At 35.2% G+C, this 23,259-nt stretch overlaps 1 protein-coding gene across 5 annotated transcripts in view; it reads right to left on the minus strand.

Moving 5' to 3' along the window:
- Nucleotides 1-5,878: 5,878 nt before the first annotated feature.
- Nucleotides 5,879-23,259, minus strand: part of KIDINS220 (kinase D interacting substrate 220) — a 77,736-nt gene continuing 60,355 nt past the window's right edge. Inside the window, exons 25-30 of one of the 5 annotated variants that reach the window (XM_064650483.1) lie at nt 20,810-20,920; nt 16,423-16,455; nt 13,411-13,551; nt 11,550-11,648; nt 10,209-10,457; nt 5,879-8,277 (exon numbers count right to left, since the gene is read on the minus strand). In XM_064650483.1, coding sequence (XP_064506553.1) covers nt 7,006-8,277; nt 10,209-10,457; nt 11,550-11,648; nt 13,411-13,551; nt 16,423-16,455; nt 20,810-20,920 — 1,905 coding nt within the window. In that variant the 3' untranslated portion in view covers nt 5,879-7,005. Of the gene's footprint in view, nt 8,278-10,208; nt 10,458-11,549; nt 11,649-13,410; nt 13,552-16,422; nt 16,456-19,889; nt 19,947-20,809; nt 20,921-23,259 lie in introns of all 5 variants that reach the window. The other 4 variants (XM_064650482.1, XM_064650485.1, XM_064650484.1 and 1 more) reach the window with 4 other exon arrangements.

Below are 23,259 nucleotides of genomic sequence, written 5' to 3' on the forward strand. Positions count from 1 at the left end.
GAGTAAAGTGTGTACTGTAAATGCAGATAAATTAGTTCTATGGATCTCAGTTTTCCAAAGTACCACCAAGTGCTTAAAGAAATTATTATACAGAGAGACTGAAAGTTGATGTGAAGACAAAAAATAAAAAATAAAAATTACTGAACACCATAGTCATGGACAACAAAATTAAAGACTCCAGTTCATATTAGCATATAAAAAGGTCTGATGAAGCTGAGCTAGTCTCTCATCAGATGGAGGAGAGGCAGAAGGTAGCACAGATGGTGAAAACAGAGGAAATTATTCATGGTTCCTCGTCACACCTTGAAAGAAGCTACTGAGAAGATGATGTTGAAAATTAAGACCAGAAGGCATCCCGGAACAACAAAACCTCTAAACCCTCCTTTATATTCCAAAGGTGTAAATATGTCCTGAGGTTAAATAGGCTTATGGTTTGAGGATTTGTCTTTTACAGAAAATGAAAAAATCAAGATTTCTTTTTATCTTTCAGAGTAAAAATACCTGAACACCAAAAGTTGACTCTTGAGTCTTTAAACAAATGTAGAATCTTGTTTTCTTCAGATTACTTGAAAGCAAGAGCTAAAATGTCCTGTACATTACATTATTTGCAATGTCACTCAGACCTGCAGCATCAAACATAACGTAGAGAGCCATGGGGAAAATTAACTTTTCCTTAATGCAACCTCAAAATTCTTCTAGGATCTTAACAGACTACTTACAACACAGATGAGCTGACAACTGTGCTTATCCTACAAGCAAGCATCGCCTGATTATTTACCAGGAATAGCTGCAAGGAAAGCAAGAAGCAGATTTTCCCAACAGAATAAAGTTTGAAGGTTCCTTCCACCAGCAAATATCAATTAGTGCACTTTTTTTAGATGTGTCCACAATACTGTCCATGACAAAGATATCAGATAAAATGTATTTTAAAACCAGCTTTATGGACTGTGGATGTGTACATTCTGTGAATTTTTCAGAGGAAGAGGATGGAGAGAAGTGAGGAAAAAGTGTATTGTAGAACCTAGAGCCTACCTAGGTTGTAAAACCTTCCTAAGGTAAACCCCCTCACCAAATAAATATCCCCATCCAGGCAAAAAACACCCACCATCACTGCAGCACAACACCATTTTCTGCCATTGCTGAAGTGGGAAAAAATTGCAAAGTACAGCAGTTCTTAGCTTATCATGAAAAAGTCGAAGAGAAGGCAAGTCACACTGCCAGGAACCAGAGCCCCAACCACCAGTCAGGTGGTGAGGCAGAACTGAAACAGCTCCAAGTACACAAAGTACTTATGCACCAAACATGGTGAGTGGGGGCAAGACAGGACATAAGCATGTACAGTAAGAACAAGGGAAAGCAAATACACTTAGTCCAAAACGACTGGCAGGCCAAAGACATTCAAAGTTAGAATCTTTAACTTTTTGCAAAATGGGGAGGACCACAAACAGGCTGCAAGGTTTATAGTCAAATAGGAAACATAAAGAGGATGGAAAACAAAAAATGCTGAGTAATGAGAGAAAGGTAATAGGAATCTTCAGTTTAGATTTTAGGACTTCTTGTGGTTTAAATGAACATAAAATAAAGTGGGTCTTTGATATCAACAAAAGTCCAATTTGACCGGCAGGTGAAAGCTCAGGACTCAATTCCTGACTCTCCTAAAAAATACACAGAATTCTGTATTCTACCCCTGCTGAGGTGGAAAAGGATTTTTCTGGGGTCCAAAATGAAGTTAGTAAAATTTTGCCACCTCTCCAAAGTACTATAACAAATTAAGAAGATTTGATGGTGCCGCAATATGTAAACATATTCAAGAATATGTATTGCTTTTAGCCAAGCACAAACCATCACATTATTTCAGAAGAGAGAAATACTCAAAACCAAAAATGTTAAATCTCTGCTGATTGCTTCCCTGTGGTTTAATTAGTGAGGAAAGGCAGAAAGGCATCACAAAATTTCCATTTTAGTTTTACTGTTCCCCACAGCCAATATTTTATGCCTTTGTTTTTATTTCTAGGTTCCAGGGACACATACAAAACATTCAAACTTTTCCTTTTGTTTTCTACCATTAGAAATTCTGGACACAAATAAAATCTTATAATGGACCACTAGCATTCCTTTCTTCCCCTTCACTTTCATAAACAATAAACTTATTGTATGCCAGTAACAATATACAGACACTCTGGTTTACTTACAAAGATAATTCTGCAATCCAGGGTACTTCTGTAAGAAGCAATAAGGATATGAAATGTCAGTACTCAGAAAGGAGATCTCAAACATGAAAAAACCTTGAACACTGTGCTGGGTCGTGGCAACACTAATTCACATAACAAAAAGAATGGTCTGTTGCTAGAATCTCATCTTAAAAAGAAATATACCTTAACTCTCAATTATAAGCTTTTTTATATAAAACCTCTCACAACTTTTCATCAGTTTTAAATTGCATTCTGACTTCTATAACCTGCTTCCATGTGTTAACCAAAGGGCAGAACATGCTGCATGCTCAGCTTGCACGACAGACATCTTCAATGAAAAAGTTAGCTGGATGTTATATAGCTAAAATCATATTTTTAACAGCTTGATTGGTCTCCATGTGTCAATTAGTCTTTAGAAAACTCTTGTTCTGTTGGAAACATGGTTTGATATTATTTATATTTTATATTATTAAATTTTTTGAGCATCCATTTTCCCGTTTTTCATTTGTTTTTGTTAAAATTCAGAAACCTGTGAGAATATGTCATACTCACAAAACTGTTCCATATTCCCATAGAGAAAAATTGTAAGTAAAATTTTCCCCACCCTGCCCTTATACCGATGAAATGGGCCTTAATAAAGATAACAGAAATCTAGAAAATACAATGCACAAGGCTGACAGAAAACAGCGTGTAAGGTTAGCACAGTCCTTCCAGTCTCCTCTGCTTAACTGGAATTGGAATTTTGCTCTAAGTTCTTCCCCACTGCAGCTACTATGTGGCACAGAAACGACCAAAATCCTAACAGCAAATTCACTACCTGGTATGAACACTACTGTGGCTTTCATGTAAGAGACCTCAAATATCCAGGTATTATTTTCTTTGGCAATTTCTTACAAATGTGTTTAGAAACTTAAATGAACTTGTAACAGATGATAAAGCTGATCAAAATTATCAGGGCCACAGAGTGCAACATGCTGGACTATGGATAAAAGATGCTATTGGGATCCTTTGCTTGTGTGTCTTGTGGCCATACATAGAACTTCTCATATGGTTAATGTGAGGTCCAGAAAGCTTCCTGCTATAGTTGAAAATGTGAAAAAGACTTTGAGGATTCGGTTGACAGAAGTGAACAGTTGAACCCCAGACAAGAGAAAACACCTATTTTCAGCATGCTGTATAAATCCATCATAAGTGTGTCTCAGGAAAGTTTCCCAAAGATTATATAAAGAAAAAAATTAGGGAAGAAACAAAAAAAATTAACAGTATTTAAAAAGAAAACTGAAGACAGCTAAAGACTGAAAACTTACCAACATCACATATATATTCTACTGCATGGGCTAAATCACACAGGGTGATCAGACACCCCAGAGTGACCAAGACAGGCACAAAATGGAAACTTTTTTCCAGAATCTCCAAGAATTTTACCAGATCGTTATTTTGTTGCAAGTTTTATGAGGGGGATGTAAAAACTACCCTCTGCCCCTTCTTCTTAAACTGCCACCCTGGAAAAGGCTGGCAAATAGCCATAAGACTTTCATATAAAACCTGAAATGTTACTTGCATCCAATTTTTCCTTCCAAAACTGATTTATTTTCACCCTACCATGCAAACATATCCAGGCACCACAACAAGAGGACAAGCCAAACTGTGCTTGTAAGATTCAGTTAGGCAAAGCAGTCATGGTTTCAAGTTCCTCTATTCAGCCATCCGAACTTAGAGTGGATACATAAACTATCATTACAAGAGTTTTGGAAAGTGGTGAATACCAGAAATAGTTTGCAGTTGTCTTATTGTTTTATACTCTTCATTCGTTTCCATTCTCTGTGGAACTCTTGGTTCCATGATTCCCACAAGTCACACAGTTAACATTTAATATTTCAACACTGGAAACTGTTTATGGTTTTTTAACTCCAAGAATTGTGCAACAAACTAAGCAAGCAAGTAACCATAGAAACTGTGGTAGAGAAAGAACTAATTTCAGCTAGGAAACTGCAGTGTATTTTTAATTCTTGCAAATGTTATTCTGTCATATTCTACATGTGAAAAAATCATTTAACATTTGCAGTAACTCACATATACTTGTTATGTACTAAAAGACACTTCTTACTACTGTGCTGTAGTAAGTATTCCATTTCTCTCTTCTTTCTTTTCTCCTCTCTCCCTCTATCACAGTACAACATTTTCTTCTGTTAGCTTACGAACACCTGTATAAAAAAAATTTTACAAGGGTCTTCAATGGAGAAGAAAAATGCACCCTGTGTAGCTATTTTTAAGCAAGTAGACTCTAAGAGTCAGTTATATTTACTGTCCTGTTAAAAACCAGCTTTTGTGGCATATTATTCTTAAATTGGCTAGGAAGGATTCATATTTTCCTTATTCTAGGAACTTTGCTAGGCAGGCATTAAATAACAAGTCCATGAACACATCTAATGATATAAAGTACAGCCTGCATGATATATGATGCAACTGAAGCAGTTCAATGAAACAGGATCAAACTGCTGTTTGGAATCAAAATGATTTTAGGTACCCACATCCCATACGTGACATGGATCTTCATACCCAAAAGGAGTATTACATTATGTCCTGTGCCATCTTACAGACACTTTGCTTATAACTATTGTTTCTTAATGATGGTAAAGAACTACACTGGTATTAGTGAACACAAGATAAAATGCTGAGGTTTTCTACTCAACTGCCTATTTTATCCCAATGTTGGTATTTTATGAAGAGTTGAAAACTTCCAGGAAGAAAAAGACCTCAAAACTATCTGGAAATTTGTAATTCATCCATTTGGATTACTTGATGACTTAAAAATATTTGAAATAGTTAGTATCTTTCATAAAAACTGAATACGTCTAAACGAAGAAGGCTACACTTGTCTTCTCTTGCAAAACAATGCTTATAAGTATCTTTCCATAAAAAGCATCCCAAAAATTTCTGAAAGCAGAGTAATGTACTTTTATTTTTAATAGGAAGAACCCAACCCAAAAAAATGTTCCCAAAGATTCAGCAAAATATCATGAAGCTATGCAGGCTTTGTGGACTTTGTTTTGGGAGGCATTTCAGTTGAATTGTTAATCCAATAGATAGAGATATGTGCATATAAATTTCCAGTACTTCTGTAGCACTCTGATGAGTAAATTTTAATTCAATCAAACAACACACCAATTCAACAGAATGCAAAACCATACAGTTCACATCTCCAGTCCTGTAAGTACAAGTACGTGGAATGAAAAAACAGAGAGCCTGGATAAAAAGCCAGTTCTTCTGTTGACTCTGGCATGGAAATGCATCCTCTTGATTTGGATAACAAAGGCCAAGACCACATGGTCCCTCAGGAAGCAACTGGTTGGAGATACAGTGGGACATAAACAAAGCTTCACACAGCTACTAGCACATGTTAACTGCCACAAACAGCAGGGTTACTGCTTTGGACTAGTGGGAGGTGGCCACTTCTCTGCAGCTCACAGCACTTCATTTAGAAACATCTGCTCTGCCAATTTCATTAATCAAATGTATTTTTACACCTAATGATTATATGTGTATTATTAATGATATTGCTTTAATGCATTTTTAAAAATTAAATCTGTAAAGTACTTTAACCAAAACACTATGGATTTAACATTTTTATCAAGTAAAGAAACAAAATACCGCAAATAAGAAGAAATTTGGACACAAGCCCAATGTGCCAATTTATTTTTTATTCTCTTTCTACTAGCAGACTCTAGTTTGAACAATTCTTCCTCAAAACCATGCAGATTTCACTGGACAGTACAAGCATTTGCTACAACATCATTCAGGTACATTACTTAAGATGATAAAAAAATCTTCAAACACTGTACTTCAGAAGTAAAGAAGCTGGCGTACAGCTTTGACAAGATTCCAAAAAGTATGTATTAGTTTTAGAAGGGCAAACACTGCTTATTTTTCTTTCCATGACCAAATGATAAACACCGTACCAAGGAAAAACCACACACAGCTACAAATGCTTCCTAAATTCAGACATCATATTCATACCTTATCCTTACAATATTTTAATGTAGCTCAGCTGGTTGCATCTATTGAGACCATCTATTTAGTGACTGCAAAATTACGTACGTACAATAAATAACAGATCCACTAAGTCAGTGATAACGTATTACTTTATAAATAACTGCCAATGCCAGTGACACATCAAGACAATGTTCCTTTCACACCTTACCACCACTTTACCCGACGATCACAAAGTCAACTGCAATTACTGAACATACAAAGAGTAAAAGCACACATATAGCCAAAGAAGTATCTTAACACTCAAATTTCAACATATGTAATATATGTTGCACACATCAATCCATAAATCAACGCAAAATTTGATAAGGGTGTCACGGGTTGTGATATTAATATTCTGGCATCTCATACATCAAATGGCAAGGATGGACAGTATTAACTTTACTTGCAAGTATGCAGAACTAACTGGAATGTTTAGATGGGATAAGTAATACACATCCCAACAGAAATCACATCATAATTTTCATAATTAAACCATACTTACTCTGTAACATCTGCCCCTGACCAAACCTTTGCACAGTGTCTTAAAAAAGAACTGGTTTTCCATGCTGACAAGTACGGCTTTTATAAGTGGGGAAGGTCTGAAGTAGTTTGCTTTTTGTAAAAACTACTCCTTCTCTCCAAGAAAATGACTGAAAATAATCTAGACCATCTATTACAATACTGAAAGCTTGAACTAAAAAGCTTAATGTAACCACAGACTGACACAGAATTCCAAGTAAGCTACAATTCACGGGCAAACTCTTTTTGACCTGGCTGCTTTTTACAGGATACTCTCTCTCTCTTCTCCAAACCCAGCTCCCTCTGAGCCTGCAACGGTGTGAAGCTCTGATGAATCTTTTGAAAGCCTGGTGTAACTTGAACGCTGGCTCCGCTTGTGAGCAACCGTCTTCAGGTTCTCATTCTGAACCGCAGTTGGATTGGAACCTGAGCCAGGGTGCAGGATGATTTGAGATGGATCTCTGATACCTTGTATTTCTTCAAAATTTTGATTAGCTCGATTGCTTGGAGCACTGTTGTTATTTAAGGTGACTGTACTAGGGGTTCTGTTTAAATTATAGACTTTCTGGCAAGCTGGCCAGTTCTCTTCAGGGCTACTTGCTATCAGGCTGCTTTCAGAAGGGCTTTTCTTATCTTCTGAGCAAATAGACATGCGAACCACAGCTGGATCTTGAAGGCCACTAAGGCTGTGTGGAATTCCTCTCTTTGCACTGTGACTGTCATCTTCAAGCTCAATGAGATTTGCCTTTTCAAGCTGAGAATCATCTGCTCCTTCATTATGGAGGGAATGATTTGGAGAACTTTCATTGGATCTTACACCAGAATCAGATGAATCTTTCTTATCCAAAAGGGCATCTGTCAAGTATTCCTTTGCTTTGATGAAGGTTCTAATAGGTTCAGAACCATGTTCTGGAGATTTGGGCTGCTTCTCTACTTTGATATCTGTTTTCTTATCTTTACCTTCCTTAAGGAGAGGAGTATTATCTGATTCCTCAGTTCCGGACTCATCTTCATCACTGGGAAGTTTTTGATACCGGAGAGTAACTCCCTTAAGCTTTAAATCTGCAGCCTGGAATATACTTGTTCTTTCTGAAGACTTCTTTCCTGGGAGAAGCTTGGAACCAGACTGATCAGATTTTTCATCTTCTTCAGTAATAGGATCCAAAGGAGATGCATCACTAGTAGAAACACCTGAAGTACTGTAATCAACAACATCATTTCTCTTCAGCAAGAAGGACTTCCTTCCATCATCTTGTTTCTGTTCACCATCTTTTCCTTTTTCCTGCTCTGCACTGGAGTGCAAGGAACCCCCTGATGTGCTCTGCCCCATATAGAAAGCACTTGAGCTATGAGGGGAGGACCTCCCACTCACTGTAGTAGAATTGGCACCTCCTTCTAACTGTGACATCTGAGCAATATACTCTCTATATGCATCTCTGTACTCTGCCTGCACCTTGTCAGTAAGCTTTGATATTTCAATACTAGAATCTTGAGAGTTAAGACTTGAAAGACTTGGAGTTCTTCGAGTTTGTGACTGAAAACAAAAGAAAGAAGAGAGAGAGAGAGATAACAGTTAAATGAACTATTTATTTTTACTTTTACTGATCTTAAATAAACTAACTCAGACCGTTAAGTATGTGCTTAAATTATTCTTTTTGTTGCTGCAAATTCTCAATGCTATAATTAAAATACGTTTACTATAATCATATATATGCAATCACACACACATTCACTAAACTTACAAAGTATTCTTATTGTTGGTCCCCATAACAGAAAATTTCCACAAAACAAGCATTTTATCCAGTGCATTTGAGGCTAACTTTTGAGTATATAATTATAAGAATTGAATTTGTATGTCAAGATGGGCTTTTCTAATACATTTTTGTACATCTACAAAATTAGCATTTTATATTAGACAGGAAGAATTCATCTAAATGTTGAACATCTCTCAAAAACATTTTTAAAAGACCCCCACTCTACCCCCACCCCACCTCCAGCTGTTTTAAAAGACTCCCCCCGTACTTCAATACACCCTGGCAAAATGCCATTGCATGTAGCTGATTTCAGAAAAGTTGGTTTTCTGGCAAACATACTTCTCTTTGCCCCCTCCTCTGCTTTTAGAATTGTCTTTATTTTTCTATACCCTACTCTGATTTGATTGGTAATTAATTAAACTAATTTTCCCAAGTGGAGTCTCTTTTGCTCATGACAGTCACTGGTGAGTGATCTCTCCCTGCCCTTATCTCGACCCAGGAGCCTCTCATTGTATTTTCTCTCCCTGAGCCAGCTGAGGGCAGTGACAGTGCAGCTTTGGTGGGCATCTGGTGTCCAGGCAGGGTCAACCCACCGCAGCAGAGAAGCAGCAATATTATTTTTTAATCAGTATTGATTTAAAAAATTCCAACAGGTCAATTCTAATGTTTTCTTAAGGACAAACTACCTTTCTCATTCCTTTGATTCAACTTCAGATAACTGGGCATCAGAAGCACTATTTATTTAAATATAACAACTTTGAGTAATGCCAGTTTTGGTTTGGAAAAACATACACTAATAGTCTGTTGCTGGAAATAGGCAGTAAGGGTAATCAGGACCCTACAAATACACTCAAACATGCATGCACACATTCAGAGGTATCTGGGATAGACATCTATCTCTGGGATACATATCCCAAACCTATTTTCATGGACAGTTTTCATTATTAAAAATATCATCTATAGTTAGTAACTTGTGGTGTCTTCCTATTTTCATGAACCTTCAAGATTTTTTAATTTACTTCCAGAGATAAAAAAACTGCTAAAATGTTTGGGTTTGGTGGGTTTTTTTGTTTGCTTGTTTTTTTTAATTCTAACCACTATTTAGTTACCAACTGATTTGTCTTATTTCATAAAGACAAATGAAAATCCCACACTTCAGGTGATTTCATAAGTTACAGAAAAGAAATGACCACAACCTATGGTAGAAATTAGAGATAGAGAAGGATGTCAGCTCTGGAGTCTATGAATAGGTTATGCATTGTCAGGACAAGGCTCTGATGTCATGGAGAACTGTAGCTGTCTGTTTTAAAAAACCTAACAAATATATCTGTAATCCTTTGAACAGCATAACATCTAGCTAGCACTTAACTAAAATATTTCATACACAAAACCTGAATATTATGATAAACAGAAGTCTTGCATGACACTAACCTAAGCTAGATGAGAAAAGCAAGACAGCTTTCATTTTTTTTTCATGAAGAGTGATTATGGAACAGATGAAAAGTTTTCAGATGGTAAAGACTAAAGACTTTGACTCGCAGAGTATGGTTAGAGTTTACATCTCTGCAGAACTAGTCTTTATCAAAATGGAGAACTGAAAGTATCTGAACCATCCCAGCAGACATATTTCTTGACCTGTCTTTATGAAAGAATGGAAAAAACCTCTTTTCCATACGGATAAGCAAGCAGAATACATTTCTCTATTAAATACCTGCCAACTTAAGTTACTATGGCGGGGAGGAGCTTCATCAAGACCAATTGTGTTGAGTTCTTCAAAGCTGAAGTTAAGTGTGTAGGGAGCTTGACCGGCAAGACCTGTCAGCTCAGTGTGAGGCAACTCAGTGTTATGCCCAGGACGGCGAGTAAGTTCACTGTGAGGAATCGCAGTTGTAACGTGCTCAGTTGCTCCACGAGGATCTTCCTGAACAGCCTGATTTTCAGAATTTCTCATTTCAAGTATCTTAATGCACAAAAAGAAACAGAAATAGTTCCCAAACTTGATAAACAAGAATTCTATTAAAAAGAGGAATGAGGAATTCACAACTGTAAAAATATACCTGCGTATGTCGTTGTGACCATGGAAAAATGCAAAGAAAAATCTGTTCACAGACCTAGTGCATTCATTGTCTTTACTGCAAATCACAGTTTAATATTTAATAATTCTTTGTATTTAAAAATTATTATTACTGCTCAGACCCTTGAAAGAATTCATATCACAAAAACACTTAAAGTCTTGTTAAACTAGGGAAAGACTATAAATTTAAAAGCAAAACCAAACATTACTTATCTAACAACAAATCTCATTGTGTAATTCTCAGTGTTTTCAAGACTGACTTAGCAGTTGAGAGATAAACTGTTATTTTCAGAAAGAAAACTGGCAATAGTCTAAAAATACTTAAGAGAAAACACAGTTCTCTGTGATGTGTAACTCTTCCTGTAACACTGTCATTTACTTTCAAACTGGGAGGAAGGAAATGGGGGATATTAAAAATCTATACATATGCTTCAATAACAGCATGCAGCATTCTTATATTATACAAGTATGTGTCAATTGAATACTGTACATTTATCTTATTGGCTTGATTTTCAGCTTAAGTTCCTTTAAAAATCAGGCTTATTCAACTGTGGGCCACACATCTCTAACAGCCTGGCTGTCCAAGTCCTTGCACATATTATTACACATACTTCGAATTCTCTGAGTAGTTTTTAACAGAAGGACAGAGGCTTCAAAAAGAGTTAAGTTCTGATCATTTCATTATAAAAGATAAATTTGAAAGGGGAACACATAAAGGAAAAAAACAGATCCTATAAAAAGAGGAGGTAAAACTTCAGAGTTCACAATCAATTAAGACGCAAATCCATAGGGAAGCAGTTATTCATTAGTGCTCAAGACAAAAAGACAAAGTAACAAAATAATAGATGTATGCATGTTTTAAGACAATACTTACAAACTTAAAGGTGATGACAAAAAGAAAGCAACCAGGGAGAAAAAAATATTCATATTGAAAAAGACTAATTTATGATGACTTGAATACTGAACAGAAAGTCTTACCATGCTCCTGAAGAGGTGCCAGTCACCAAAATTCATATTCATTTCTTTTTTCAGTTCGTCAATATTGCACTGAGCCAAGACACGACCATTTATATTTGCCTGAAACAATAAAACTAAATAATGTAAATTACAGATACGAGATTTATGGCATGGCAGTAACAGACTAAAAAGGTAATTAAAATTGGATGCGGACTACTAGTGAAACTCCCCAACACCACTCTTTAAGTCCAATTTTATAAAAACACATTATATAGAAGTACATTTATTGATGATTGCTGATGGATAAGAGCCACCTATGTGTCATGGAAAAAAAAGGAAATATTAAATAATAATATAAATATACACTAAAAATGTGTATATGAAAGGCAATATGATTGCATTCTATAAACCGACATAAGGAAACAACACATTATTGGTAGAAAATTCCAGGGACAATAAACCACATTAATCTGCCTAAATTTCTCTGACTCAGAACAATTGGAGTGCAGATACCCAAGCATCTGAAGACAATCAGACAATGAAGTCCCAGGCATCATCCGACCCCTGGCTTAAGGCATCTAAGATCAAGTACTACCTCCATCAAGTTTCCTGTCTGCATAATACAGGCTTACATTCCTCCCATCATCAGAAATACCCAGGGATAGAAGACTAGATTTCTTTCTAAAGAAAGTGCCTAAACAACATATATATTCCAGAAAGGTGACTCCTTACATTTAGGCATGTTTATATAGTGCTTAACTTTCAAAGGCACCAAATTCAATACAAAACCATCTCAACTGCATAACAATGAGAGGTATTTCTCTTTATACCACATATCAGTGGATGGACAGAATGTAAGAGGAACCATGTCTTAGGAGAGCAGTCAGAAAATGGAAGACCCAAGCTGAGAGCTACGCTTATACTGAGGGATCTCATACACTGAGGGTTCCCATATCCCAGCAGATGGTCTTAAATCAAACCAGGAAAGAGACCAGGCTGAGCCATTTTCATCCCTCTTTTTTACAGTAAGAAATGCAAGAATATAAATAAGAGGAATCTCGTTAGAGATAACTGATGAGCACATTCTTTTCACACTCTAGGGCAACGGAAGCAACTGAAATTTTTTGCAGCTATGCTTAATGACCTGCAATCTAACATTCTATTTCTTGCTTTAAGCAACTTAAACCTGTCTCTTAATCTTTGAATCAACATCCTTCCTGTATTTGTTAAGATATGAGAGGTTCCAGGACAAAGTGAGCTCAGCAAAAACACTCACTAATGACAACCTTTGTATTTTTCCCTTCTTTCTTTGTAAAAGGTGAAAAAAAAACGTTCACACAGAACGGTGAAAAAATTATTAAAGGAAAAAATTATTCTGTGTGAATGTATCTATCAGAGAAAAGAACAGTAGCAGAAAAATGTACAGTGGCCTTTTTCTGAAGCAATAGATGTGGACTGTGATAAAGAAATGGAACCATCTTCACCACTCATTTACAACAGAAGAGATGTGCCAATTTTTCACAGTGAAAAAAAGGGATGTTGCTACCTGGAGATAGAACACATTTGCAACCTTTTCTATCTATTTATTATACATGGCAATTTTGAAAACGTTTTTCTCGCTTCTATTCTCAAAATAACCAGTCTCATCAGCATTTATATTTCTGACTGTTTTTCTCTTTTGACAGAGCACATTTTCTTGCAAAAATAAATGCTTGTATTAAAAATGTCCTCCAAACTTGGCATGCACAGAAGTTAGGATGTTGTTTTGACATTTGATGTGTTTCAGTAAACATTTTCAAGAAGAGAGGCAACTAAGTATTTCCTTTTCCTTGTGTAGCTCCACATTTAGGTACTAAATACAATAATGAAATTCCGCTGATACCTTTTTTATTGTTGCAGAGTACTGAGGTAACATGCTCTGCTCCAGACCATCTATCTGCTTTAGCTTCTCACACACAGCTTCCACGCTCATTGTGCTCAGAGACACATGTGATCCTCCTGTGGTTGATCCTGGTCCTGTTCCCTGTAAGGTGAGAAAACGTGCACATAAGACTTGTTCAAGTACTCAGTACACCTAGAATTTCACAATACACACTAACACAAATCAAGCTGTGTTCAACTACATTTTAAAATTAAGAGATGAGAATAAGAATGCACAGGCATTTTTAATTGCTATCAGAATATCTATATATTGGGAAACCTTTATTATAGGTATTTATACAAGAAAAAATCCCAGTATCTTGTGTCCTGCCTCTATGACAAAATAACTCTCCTAAATTATGTTAAGAAAAGAAATATAAAAATCAGAAATATTAAGTAAGGGTTAATCAATTTAAAATGCATCTTCACTCACAAGTTTCCCCCTGATTTTAGTGGTTAGTTTAGTTCTGGGATGTTTGGTTTTTTCAAATAATGCAGATACAACTCAGATCTTCCTGTTTTAAAAACTCCTGGTTTAGTATGAGACAAAGATAACCTAAAACATAACTCCTCAATGACTTGGATTCTTTGGGTAATTTTAGCAACATCTGTCCATTTTCCAGATGTTCCTTCAGCTCCATTTATGCAAGATCAGCCCAGGGGCTGTGTACCACAGTACAGAAACACTCATCAGCACTGCAACTGCCCTCCAAGATACTATGAGCATGCTTCATACATCTCAAACTTTGGCAAGATTTAGGTAGAAAATATTTATGATTCAGCTTTGAAAACACAGGAGTTGCCCTGTTAATGTTGCCAGCTTCTGGGAATTTCAAAGAAAGGGTGGAAAACCAAACCAAATGCATCTGCATGTAGTCAGTACACTAAGACAGTATGTTCTCAAAAAACCCCCACATATTCCTTGGATGGGGACCTGTGCAGTTACACCAGTGATTCCAAACTCCTAAAAGCAAAATCAGAACCCGTTCTATCAGCTGTAAAATACTCCCTATGTAGGTACAGAGTACACTCTCCTCCTGGGAGGGAGGCTGCACCATTGCTTTTTCCTGAAGTTTTGGTTTCAGCACTGTAGACCATGCACCAAACAGCTCATTTCGGGAGGATGCAAAAGAGCTTCTAAAGCTTCAGAGCTCATCATCACATGCATAAACACTGGGATGTAAACATGCACTTTGACTATCCACAGTTCAGTTAATCAAATTTTATTATACTCAAATCACCAATGAAGACTGGTTCTATAATTGCAATACTTTCCCCCCATTTTTATTTAATTACTTCAAAGTTGTTTAATCTTTTAGAATTAATATAAATTAATAGATCTAAATATATTGCTTATGAAAACCAAGGATCATCATAGAGAATGCCATTAACAATATCTGAATTATCTAAACTAGGATATTTACAATTAATTTATTCAAATAGTAATTCCAAGGCAGCAATCCAAATCTCCATTATCTACTGTCATTTAACCTCAGAGTAATTTCTGACATACTGTTGTTAAAGATATCCTGATCTGGGGAGGTAGGCATTCTCCCCAGCTAAGCTTCTCACAGTTTCAAAGTTTAGATGATATTACATGTAATTCCCACAAGTTCTCTGCCAGATGTGCTTGAAATGGACTTAAAAATAGCTGTTAACTCCTTTTGGGAACACTACAGGAGGTTGTTGGGAATTTAAGCCTGGCGGTTCACACACTTGCCTAGAAACAGCTGGGGCACTAATCTTTGTTCCTGTGACCATTTATAATTTTTTTTTAGTGTGCTGTCCACTGGATACTACACAAACAAAAGATATATCCCATTTTCTGGGAAGGCAGTCTACCTAAATTATTGCATAAATTAGACATCATAATTCCAGTCCAGTCTAGGCTCTTAGGCAAGGGCTTGGTATTCCTTCTGAGGACAAGACAGCTACTTTTCAGATTCTGCAACATATCCCTAATTAGGTGCCTACAATACTTAATTAGTTATCATACAGGACAAATTTTATGTCTTAATTTAGTCTGACTTTTAGCACATCTAAAATCTACATCACGTTAAGGATACAAGCCAACCATCAAACTGATGAAGATGACAGGACCCATAAACTATTTATCATATACTTTTATGAACATCTTTATTTTTCCCTTTTAAAAAATAATTTTTTTTTTATTTTCAGCTTTTCTTCAGAATATTGGTTTTGTCCATTATTTCCCACAAACACACTATTTACTATTGGCATGAGTTAGATAAAACATCAATGAAGACAAGATAATTTAAATCTTAATTATTTTTTGAAAAAAAGCTTATCAATTAAAACAAAGGAAACCATTGTAGCCAAAATTACATTGCAGCACTACTAAAATAAATGATCCCTAAGCAATGTATGCAAGCAATTGCCTTTGTTCTTGGAATCTATTGAATACATTTATGATATATCTAGAAATAAATGAAGTTTTAAACACTTCTAATTTAACAGTTCTCCTTCAGATCAAAATGGTTTTTTAGCAATCAAGAACAAGCTATTCTTTCTGCATGCATGAAGACTTAGTTTAGAAACTTTGCTTTCTGTGTATAAAAAGAAATACATAAAAGAGCTAAAATATTTAGACTATTTTTGTTAAAGTGTGAACTGTTTGAAATAGATGCACATTAATCCAAATCATTCTTTATGAAAAGAACTCTCTGAAGAATAAGTAATGTAATAGCTTTAGGGATATTGTCATCATGTAAGTGAATTAAAACTGTACTTAAACTGACACATTTTTCAGCCTTAGTGGTTTTGTGAGAGATGCTTAGAGAACATTAGTCTGAAAAGTATTTGCCATGCAAAAGCTAAAAGCAGCTTGTCAAAACAAACCTCAAGGCTAGTAATGAGCATTAGTTTACAGACAGCCCAGCAAGAAGCGCCAGTATGAGAGCTTCTGAAATGACTCCGAAACAAGTGAATGATAATTCACAGAAAGTGGCTGTACCTGTCTGGTTTTGTTTAACCCAGATTCACACAGCTTTCAGAAAAGGACAAAACAGAATTAAAAGAAACAACAGCTTAAAGCGACATCACAAAGGTTGAACATACAGACGACAAGCTTTAAAGTAAACAGAGGGAATCAGTGTTAGGACACAAATGGGATATTTTCATAATGTGATGAAACTTCTAAGGCAGATCTTCACAATATACATTGAGATATGCTATACAAGTACTATTTTCCTAGGAGCAGACTACTCTGGTTTGCACTCATAAAAAAACCAACACTTGCTATATTTTGTTTTGCATAAAAGTTTTATATAATGTTTCTGATGGAAAATCCTGCTTTTAATAAAACATCCTCCGGTCATTTCAAGATCACATTATACCACTGATGTATCTCAAATAGCTTTTAAAACTTCTGTATAACTGAACCTGCCCACTACCCTTGCCACCACCCAAAAAAAAAGCAAACCAGCACCACCCACAGAACTGAAAAGTTATTTGTTATGAAAACAAATATTCAAAGCACAAAAATGCTACATAAAAGCACTGGAAAATCTGTAAGAAAACTCCCATGCCATACATTTTCATTCATGCTCAAAACTTTGCAAATTACTTCCAGTTTCTCAGAGTGCTGTATATTTATCTATCTATACTATATGCTCTGGGCCACATTAGTTCTCATTCAAAGCACACATATTAACTACATCTTAAGGGATTATATATTCAGTGCACTATGAAAAAATGTATTTAAACAAACAAAGTAATTATATCACAACAAGCTGCACCCTAACTAGTCACAATTAACAATGCAAACTAAAGCATAAAATCAAGTTTATTACAGATTAGCACTGCTAATGCTGGTTTGATTTCTAACATAATAGAGGATTCTGTGAGCCATTCTGTGTTACCATTCCATGTCTGGTAACACTGCAATCCACCTACAAACTCTTCAAAAGAGCACTCAAAAGTTATTCAGAAATAAGCATTTGTACAGTAAAACCAGCAGAAAAGCATGTTTGCCTCCATCCCAGATGTCAAAGGCTGTCAAAGATATCTTAAGTCTATTTCCATTAGTGATTTAAGCCAATACCCTAAAATTTGCAATGCAGTTTCATGCTGATACAACTAAATAGATGGTATTTGGTAAACTTACCAGTTTGACACCTATGTTTTGATCCATTCAGCAAAGAACAGTTAACTACAGTCTGAGATAGACAAGTTTTATCATCAGCAACAGAATCCAAATATAGAAGAACAGAAATACAGAAACATAGAAAGTGGTAGAAGGTGTATCAAATTCTCGATACGGGATGACTGTTCCCAAAATATTCCTCATTTCTACTAAGCTAACGTAGACTTACACTGATATTATGGGACTAATGATTAGGATCTGAAATTTCAGAACTTGGCCAACCAACTCCAATGTCAGCCTGACAACAACACTGAAGCCTTAACTAGATCACATAACAGCCTCAACACAGCTCTGTCAACTCAGGCAATAAGCACCAATGATGATCTGTATATAGAAAAAATTATACTCATGACTAATCCTTTTTTTTTGCCCTGTTACGACTCAAACATCCAAAATAATGATTATTTTCTATTTTACACAGAAGTAAAATTGCAACATTTCTGGCTCCTTGCCAGTTGTGCATGAAAGACAATTTTGATTCTACATGCTCCTCTTGTTTTCAATCACCAAATCAATTACACATCTTGGTTTTCATTAACTACTTTGTGCAGTTTTTTTAGTTTATTTAATTACTTTGCATGCACCAATCCATTTAACAAGTAAAGTTGTATCACTTATACAGCAGCAACAACCCATCAATTAAGACCTACCTAAATACATGGATGAAATTATTGTAGCCATCATCTACAGGTAATTGTAGTAAATAACACAAGTATAATACTGTTTCTTTTCACAGAAAATTCAATAAAGTTGACAAAAGAAGTTGTTTTAGAATGGGTGAAACCTTGACAAGGCATTACACAAAATATCATATCCTGACTAACAAATATTCCTGTCAACTACCTAGAGACTTCAAAAAAAATTCAAAGTTTTAGATTTACACCATAGGTTAAATATTACTAAGTCTTAGAAAAGTACGTGATCTGATGTGCTGCACTACACAGATTCACAGTAGTATAAATTAAACTCAAAATTAGATCTAATAAAATCCTGCATTATCATAATTTCACACAGAGTTTCTTTTTAATGTTTTAACTCCTGTATTTTCTTCCTTACTTACAGACAATAGATTCCATAACTTACAGGAATCTTTTAAATTGCTGTTTGAAGCTGCAGCCTGTGTGTGCTTTAAGATACACACTCAGCAGCAAGCTGAAGAGCAACCAGGTCCAGCCCTGCTGCTGGAACTCATTCACTACTTTACCCTGAGACTAAATCCCACTTTTCCAGGCTTGTGTCCCTTTTCACACTCATGGATACACACACACTTCAGTCATCACTCTAATACTTTTGAGAAAGTTCTTTTTTGAGAAATTTCAATGGTCTGGGAAGAGAATGGGATACTGAGATAAGGAATCAAACACAGGGAAGACTTCAGCATCTTCAAAAATATACTACAAGGAAAATTACTCCCTTCACACAAGGTAGCTAATAATGTGGGAGAGAGAACTTCAGGGTACATTTTCCATTGCATCACCCATATATGGTTGCTCAGTGAAAGTTACATGCAGCTAAATACAGTTTGGAGTTTGTGGGGGTTTTTTTTTTCATTGCATAACAACAGAAAGACATTTTTGCAATGATCTACTAAAAGAAAAAATAACTGAGATTAAACTATAACTATTGCCAAGAACCATCGGCAGCAAACATTAAGAGAATCATGACAGTCATGTGAACCTCTTTGTTTCAGTAACAAATCATGATCACAATTAGAGTTAAAACTTATGTCATAAAGATGACTTCTTTGTGTGAATACTCAGGATAAAACAAACACAAATCATGGAAAAGGTAGCTGTTAGCATTCTGACTCAAGAATAAGCTTATGACCAGCAATTTCGTTTTTTTCCCATTTCTATCCAAAGTTGCTTTATACAGTGTTACCTTCAATAGCTTTATGTCACCAAATAAAGAAGTAGGGTTCGGGCGAGAGAGTTGACTGAAGCAGAAAAACACAGTTACTTCTAAAATTTAAGCACTGAATGACCAACTGTCATTCTTCACTCTGTTTAGCTACCACAACACTCTTTACTGAAAGCTCACCACAGCTACTGAGAAAGGCAAGGGGAAAACTACAGGGGAAAATAGAATACATCTTAAAAGTGACATATTAGCTCTTAAATTCATTCACGAACTACATTAGTTTTCAACTACTCTATTTGCCCACCAAAGCCACTGATGCAGTGTTAGTGAACTGCAGTTATGATTAATGCAGACTCATTACTGCTGAAAAAGCAATGAGATGCTAAAATTTCCACACCACATGACTACTCATTTACCATTGAGGGGTCTGTGGGTGAAGGAAGCCCCTCATCAGCATCCTCCTTGATAACATCCTAACAACAACAAAATATTATGGTTTGGGTAAAATGATCAAGGGCTCAACAAAAATTATGAAGTAAACAGTGAATGAGAATGATCTCATAATAATACATAATTCAACAGAAACACATTTGTTTTCTTTAAGTGATTAAAGCTTTTACAACCTTTTAACAACTTTGCTCATTGTATCAATATCCTAGAATTAAAGTGATGGACAAGTGAGGCTTTTACGTTTTTATCTTTCCTTAGTTCATAATTCCATTTGAACAGCCATCTGTCAGTAAAATAAATACTGTTAAATAGGAAATTTATTATTCTATAGGAAGGTAGAAACGTCTGCTCATTTCTCCTTTTCAATGGGTAAAGTTGAATTATATGTACTTGCAAAAACATTTAAGATAAAATGTATTTTGTTTTACATTTCTTTTAACATTTTAATTTGACCTTCCAGTTTCTAGTATTTGTTACAACATTAAAGGATGCAATTTTATCTTCTACAGATACGTCAAAGAATTTGTGACATATTATTAAAAAAAATGGAACAAGTTTACAAATAGCAGTCATTTTCTTACAATATTACACTACATCAATTTCAGTATTATAGTACAATTGGCATTTTCATTAAAATATTTTTTGCCAGTATTACTCCTTTAATCTTGATATATGGATGTTAGAATTTGTTTTCCTCTGTACCGAATTTCTAAAGTTAAAACAAAATACATTTTACATTACATGTTAATAATACCTTTGCTTAAAATATTTATAATATAAAGCTTATACTTGTCTAATAGAGAATCATCATTAATAACCTTCATTTTCATTACTCACTATATTTATTGTCTAGGTTAGTATTTGAATTACCCTTCAAAATACTTACTAGGCCATTGTTCTGATCTCTGGACAAACTCGTTTTTAGTGGTGGACGTGAGATGAGATGAGAACTGCCAGGGTAATACCTTGGCATGTAAAGATATGGGGCAAAGAATGGCTATGGAAAAAAAAAAGTGTAACAAAAAAGGGACAAACAATTACACAAATCAAAATGTAATAATAAAATAAAAATCATTTCAACAAAACACATCCTCTAGTTGAACTTAATAAAGTGAAAAGAGAAATTACTAATAGCTTTCTTTACTTTTTGCATTGAACAGAATTCAGTCAAAAGCTCTGTAGTGAGTTATTCAAAATCCCTCAGCAATTGACACCCATTCATTTTCCTCAGAGCCAACAGGTGCTCTGGCATGGTTTTCTGGAGGAACAGAGTTGGAATGGTTTTTTTGGTAGCTACACTCTAACATGTGTTTTGAGTATGGCAAAAGGATAATTTAAGGATAATTCTGACAATTTCACTCTCTGACCTTCTAAACTCAAAATCAGATGCTCAGTAAAACCTGCAATCATTAATAATAGCCAAAACAATTGTATCAAACAAACAAAAACTGTGACACAGAATAGCATCACTAGAACTTCCCATATCTGTGGCACCCAATCTGAGGGTTTCCACAAATGCTAGATTTTATAAATTTATAAATAGATTCTTATAGCTGACAGTATTTGAGCTTTGTTTTGTTGGAAATATATTAATGCATGTTGTTCAATACAAATATCATTTTAAAGGACAATGTTAATTTAGACTTTAGAAAAAGCAGAATTATAGTACTCATTGCTTTCAACTCATTACCTAGTTCTTAATAAAACCCCCAAAACAAACAAATAAACAAACAAACAAAAATCACAAAAACCTAAAAAAGTCTCAAAACAATGGCTGTATTACAGATTTCTGTAGATTTCTATATATAGCATTTCCAAAATTGTATTATCCAGCTATTTAACAAGAGACTATATTATTCGGTTTGTGTTTCTGCACATGACAAGATTCTGATTAATCTACTGCAGCAAATTCAGTAAAAAGTAAATAATTGTATAACTCAAGGGCCAATCTATGAGGGCAGAGTAAAATTTGTTGAAATATTTCACTTTAGATTTGTCAATAAGGACAAAAAACCTTCTGTATTCAGAAGGAGCCCTATATGAATTAAGAAATTTAAGTTTAATGTCTGAAGGTATCACTTATGTAGATGGCATATGCTAAAACTTCAAGCTCTTTATGGAAAATAAAAATGGTCCCATATTCTTAGCTGCTAGAGGGAGACTGAACACTTTCACACAATAACTACAGAAATTTCATATGCTCTTCCAATGTATGAAGTTACACAAAATGCACTGAGACCAATAGACTAAAAGGGGAAGTTTGGTTTGGTTTAAATATGTAGGAGAACCAATACCTAGCCTTTGCCTTACATTAACTGGTTAGTATAGAAAGATGCAGAAAACTCACTGAATTAAAATTATTCCACTGTCATAAGACATATTCTAGAAATAATATGAACTTTTTTTAAAGAGAGATTTATTTTCAGAAAATATAATGGAATAATCTAATGCATCAGTTTTCCACTAAAAAGTTTTAAACCACATGGAAAACCCCCAAGCATGAAATGCTCAATGATCATACTGCATGCAAGTGCCCAGCTCTCACTGCAGTGCCTGTTCTCTGAAATACACACCAAGCACCCACTTGCTGGTTGCAAGACATCAAACTACAAAGCAATGGAAAAAAATTTGTCCACTGATGCAATTATCTCACAGTTCTTCCATAATTTCTAATCAAGTCTTGAACCCACTTCAGCTACTCCACTGCTTCCCAACTGTGGGATTAATTCTCAATTATAGGTTTGAACACTACAGACTCAATCTTCATTTGAAGTATAATACAGGTATCATAAAAACATGATATCAATATAAGTACATATTGGGCATAAATCAGTGTAGAGTTGCTCTTCAAGTCTGCACATAGCCTACAAAACACAGGAGTGGTTATTATTTTTTCAAGACATCAGAGAATTTTCTCCTTTTTTGAAAAAAAAAAAGTACTCCCATACCATTAATTCTAGCTCCCACCCAGGAAATCCCAACTAGACTTGCTTACTGCTATGACCTTCCATATAAGAAAAATGATCTTCACAATGATTGATGAGAGCTGCAGTTCTTAGAACATGAACTTGAATTCAGCTTGTAGCCAGGCCATTAGACAGTGGTCAACTGTACATTTCAGATAGTCCTATACTGATAGCCAGAGCGCTAAGTTGAAGACCTGATAAGTAGGACTGTTATTTTTTCTTTCCAGCTACTCAGAGGGAGAATGGGATTTTAAACCAAAAATTAATAGATTATGCCACTGCAAGTTCAAGGTCTATAACACAGAAGAATCTAAAGAACAAAGATGAAACATACATAATAAAAAAGTGTATTTCCTAAAAATAAACAGAG

The sequence above is a fragment of the Pseudopipra pipra genome, chromosome 3, assembly GCF_036250125.1.
Source record: "Pseudopipra pipra isolate bDixPip1 chromosome 3, bDixPip1.hap1, whole genome shotgun sequence".
In the NCBI taxonomy this organism is placed as follows: domain Eukaryota; kingdom Metazoa; phylum Chordata; class Aves; order Passeriformes; family Pipridae; genus Pseudopipra; species Pseudopipra pipra.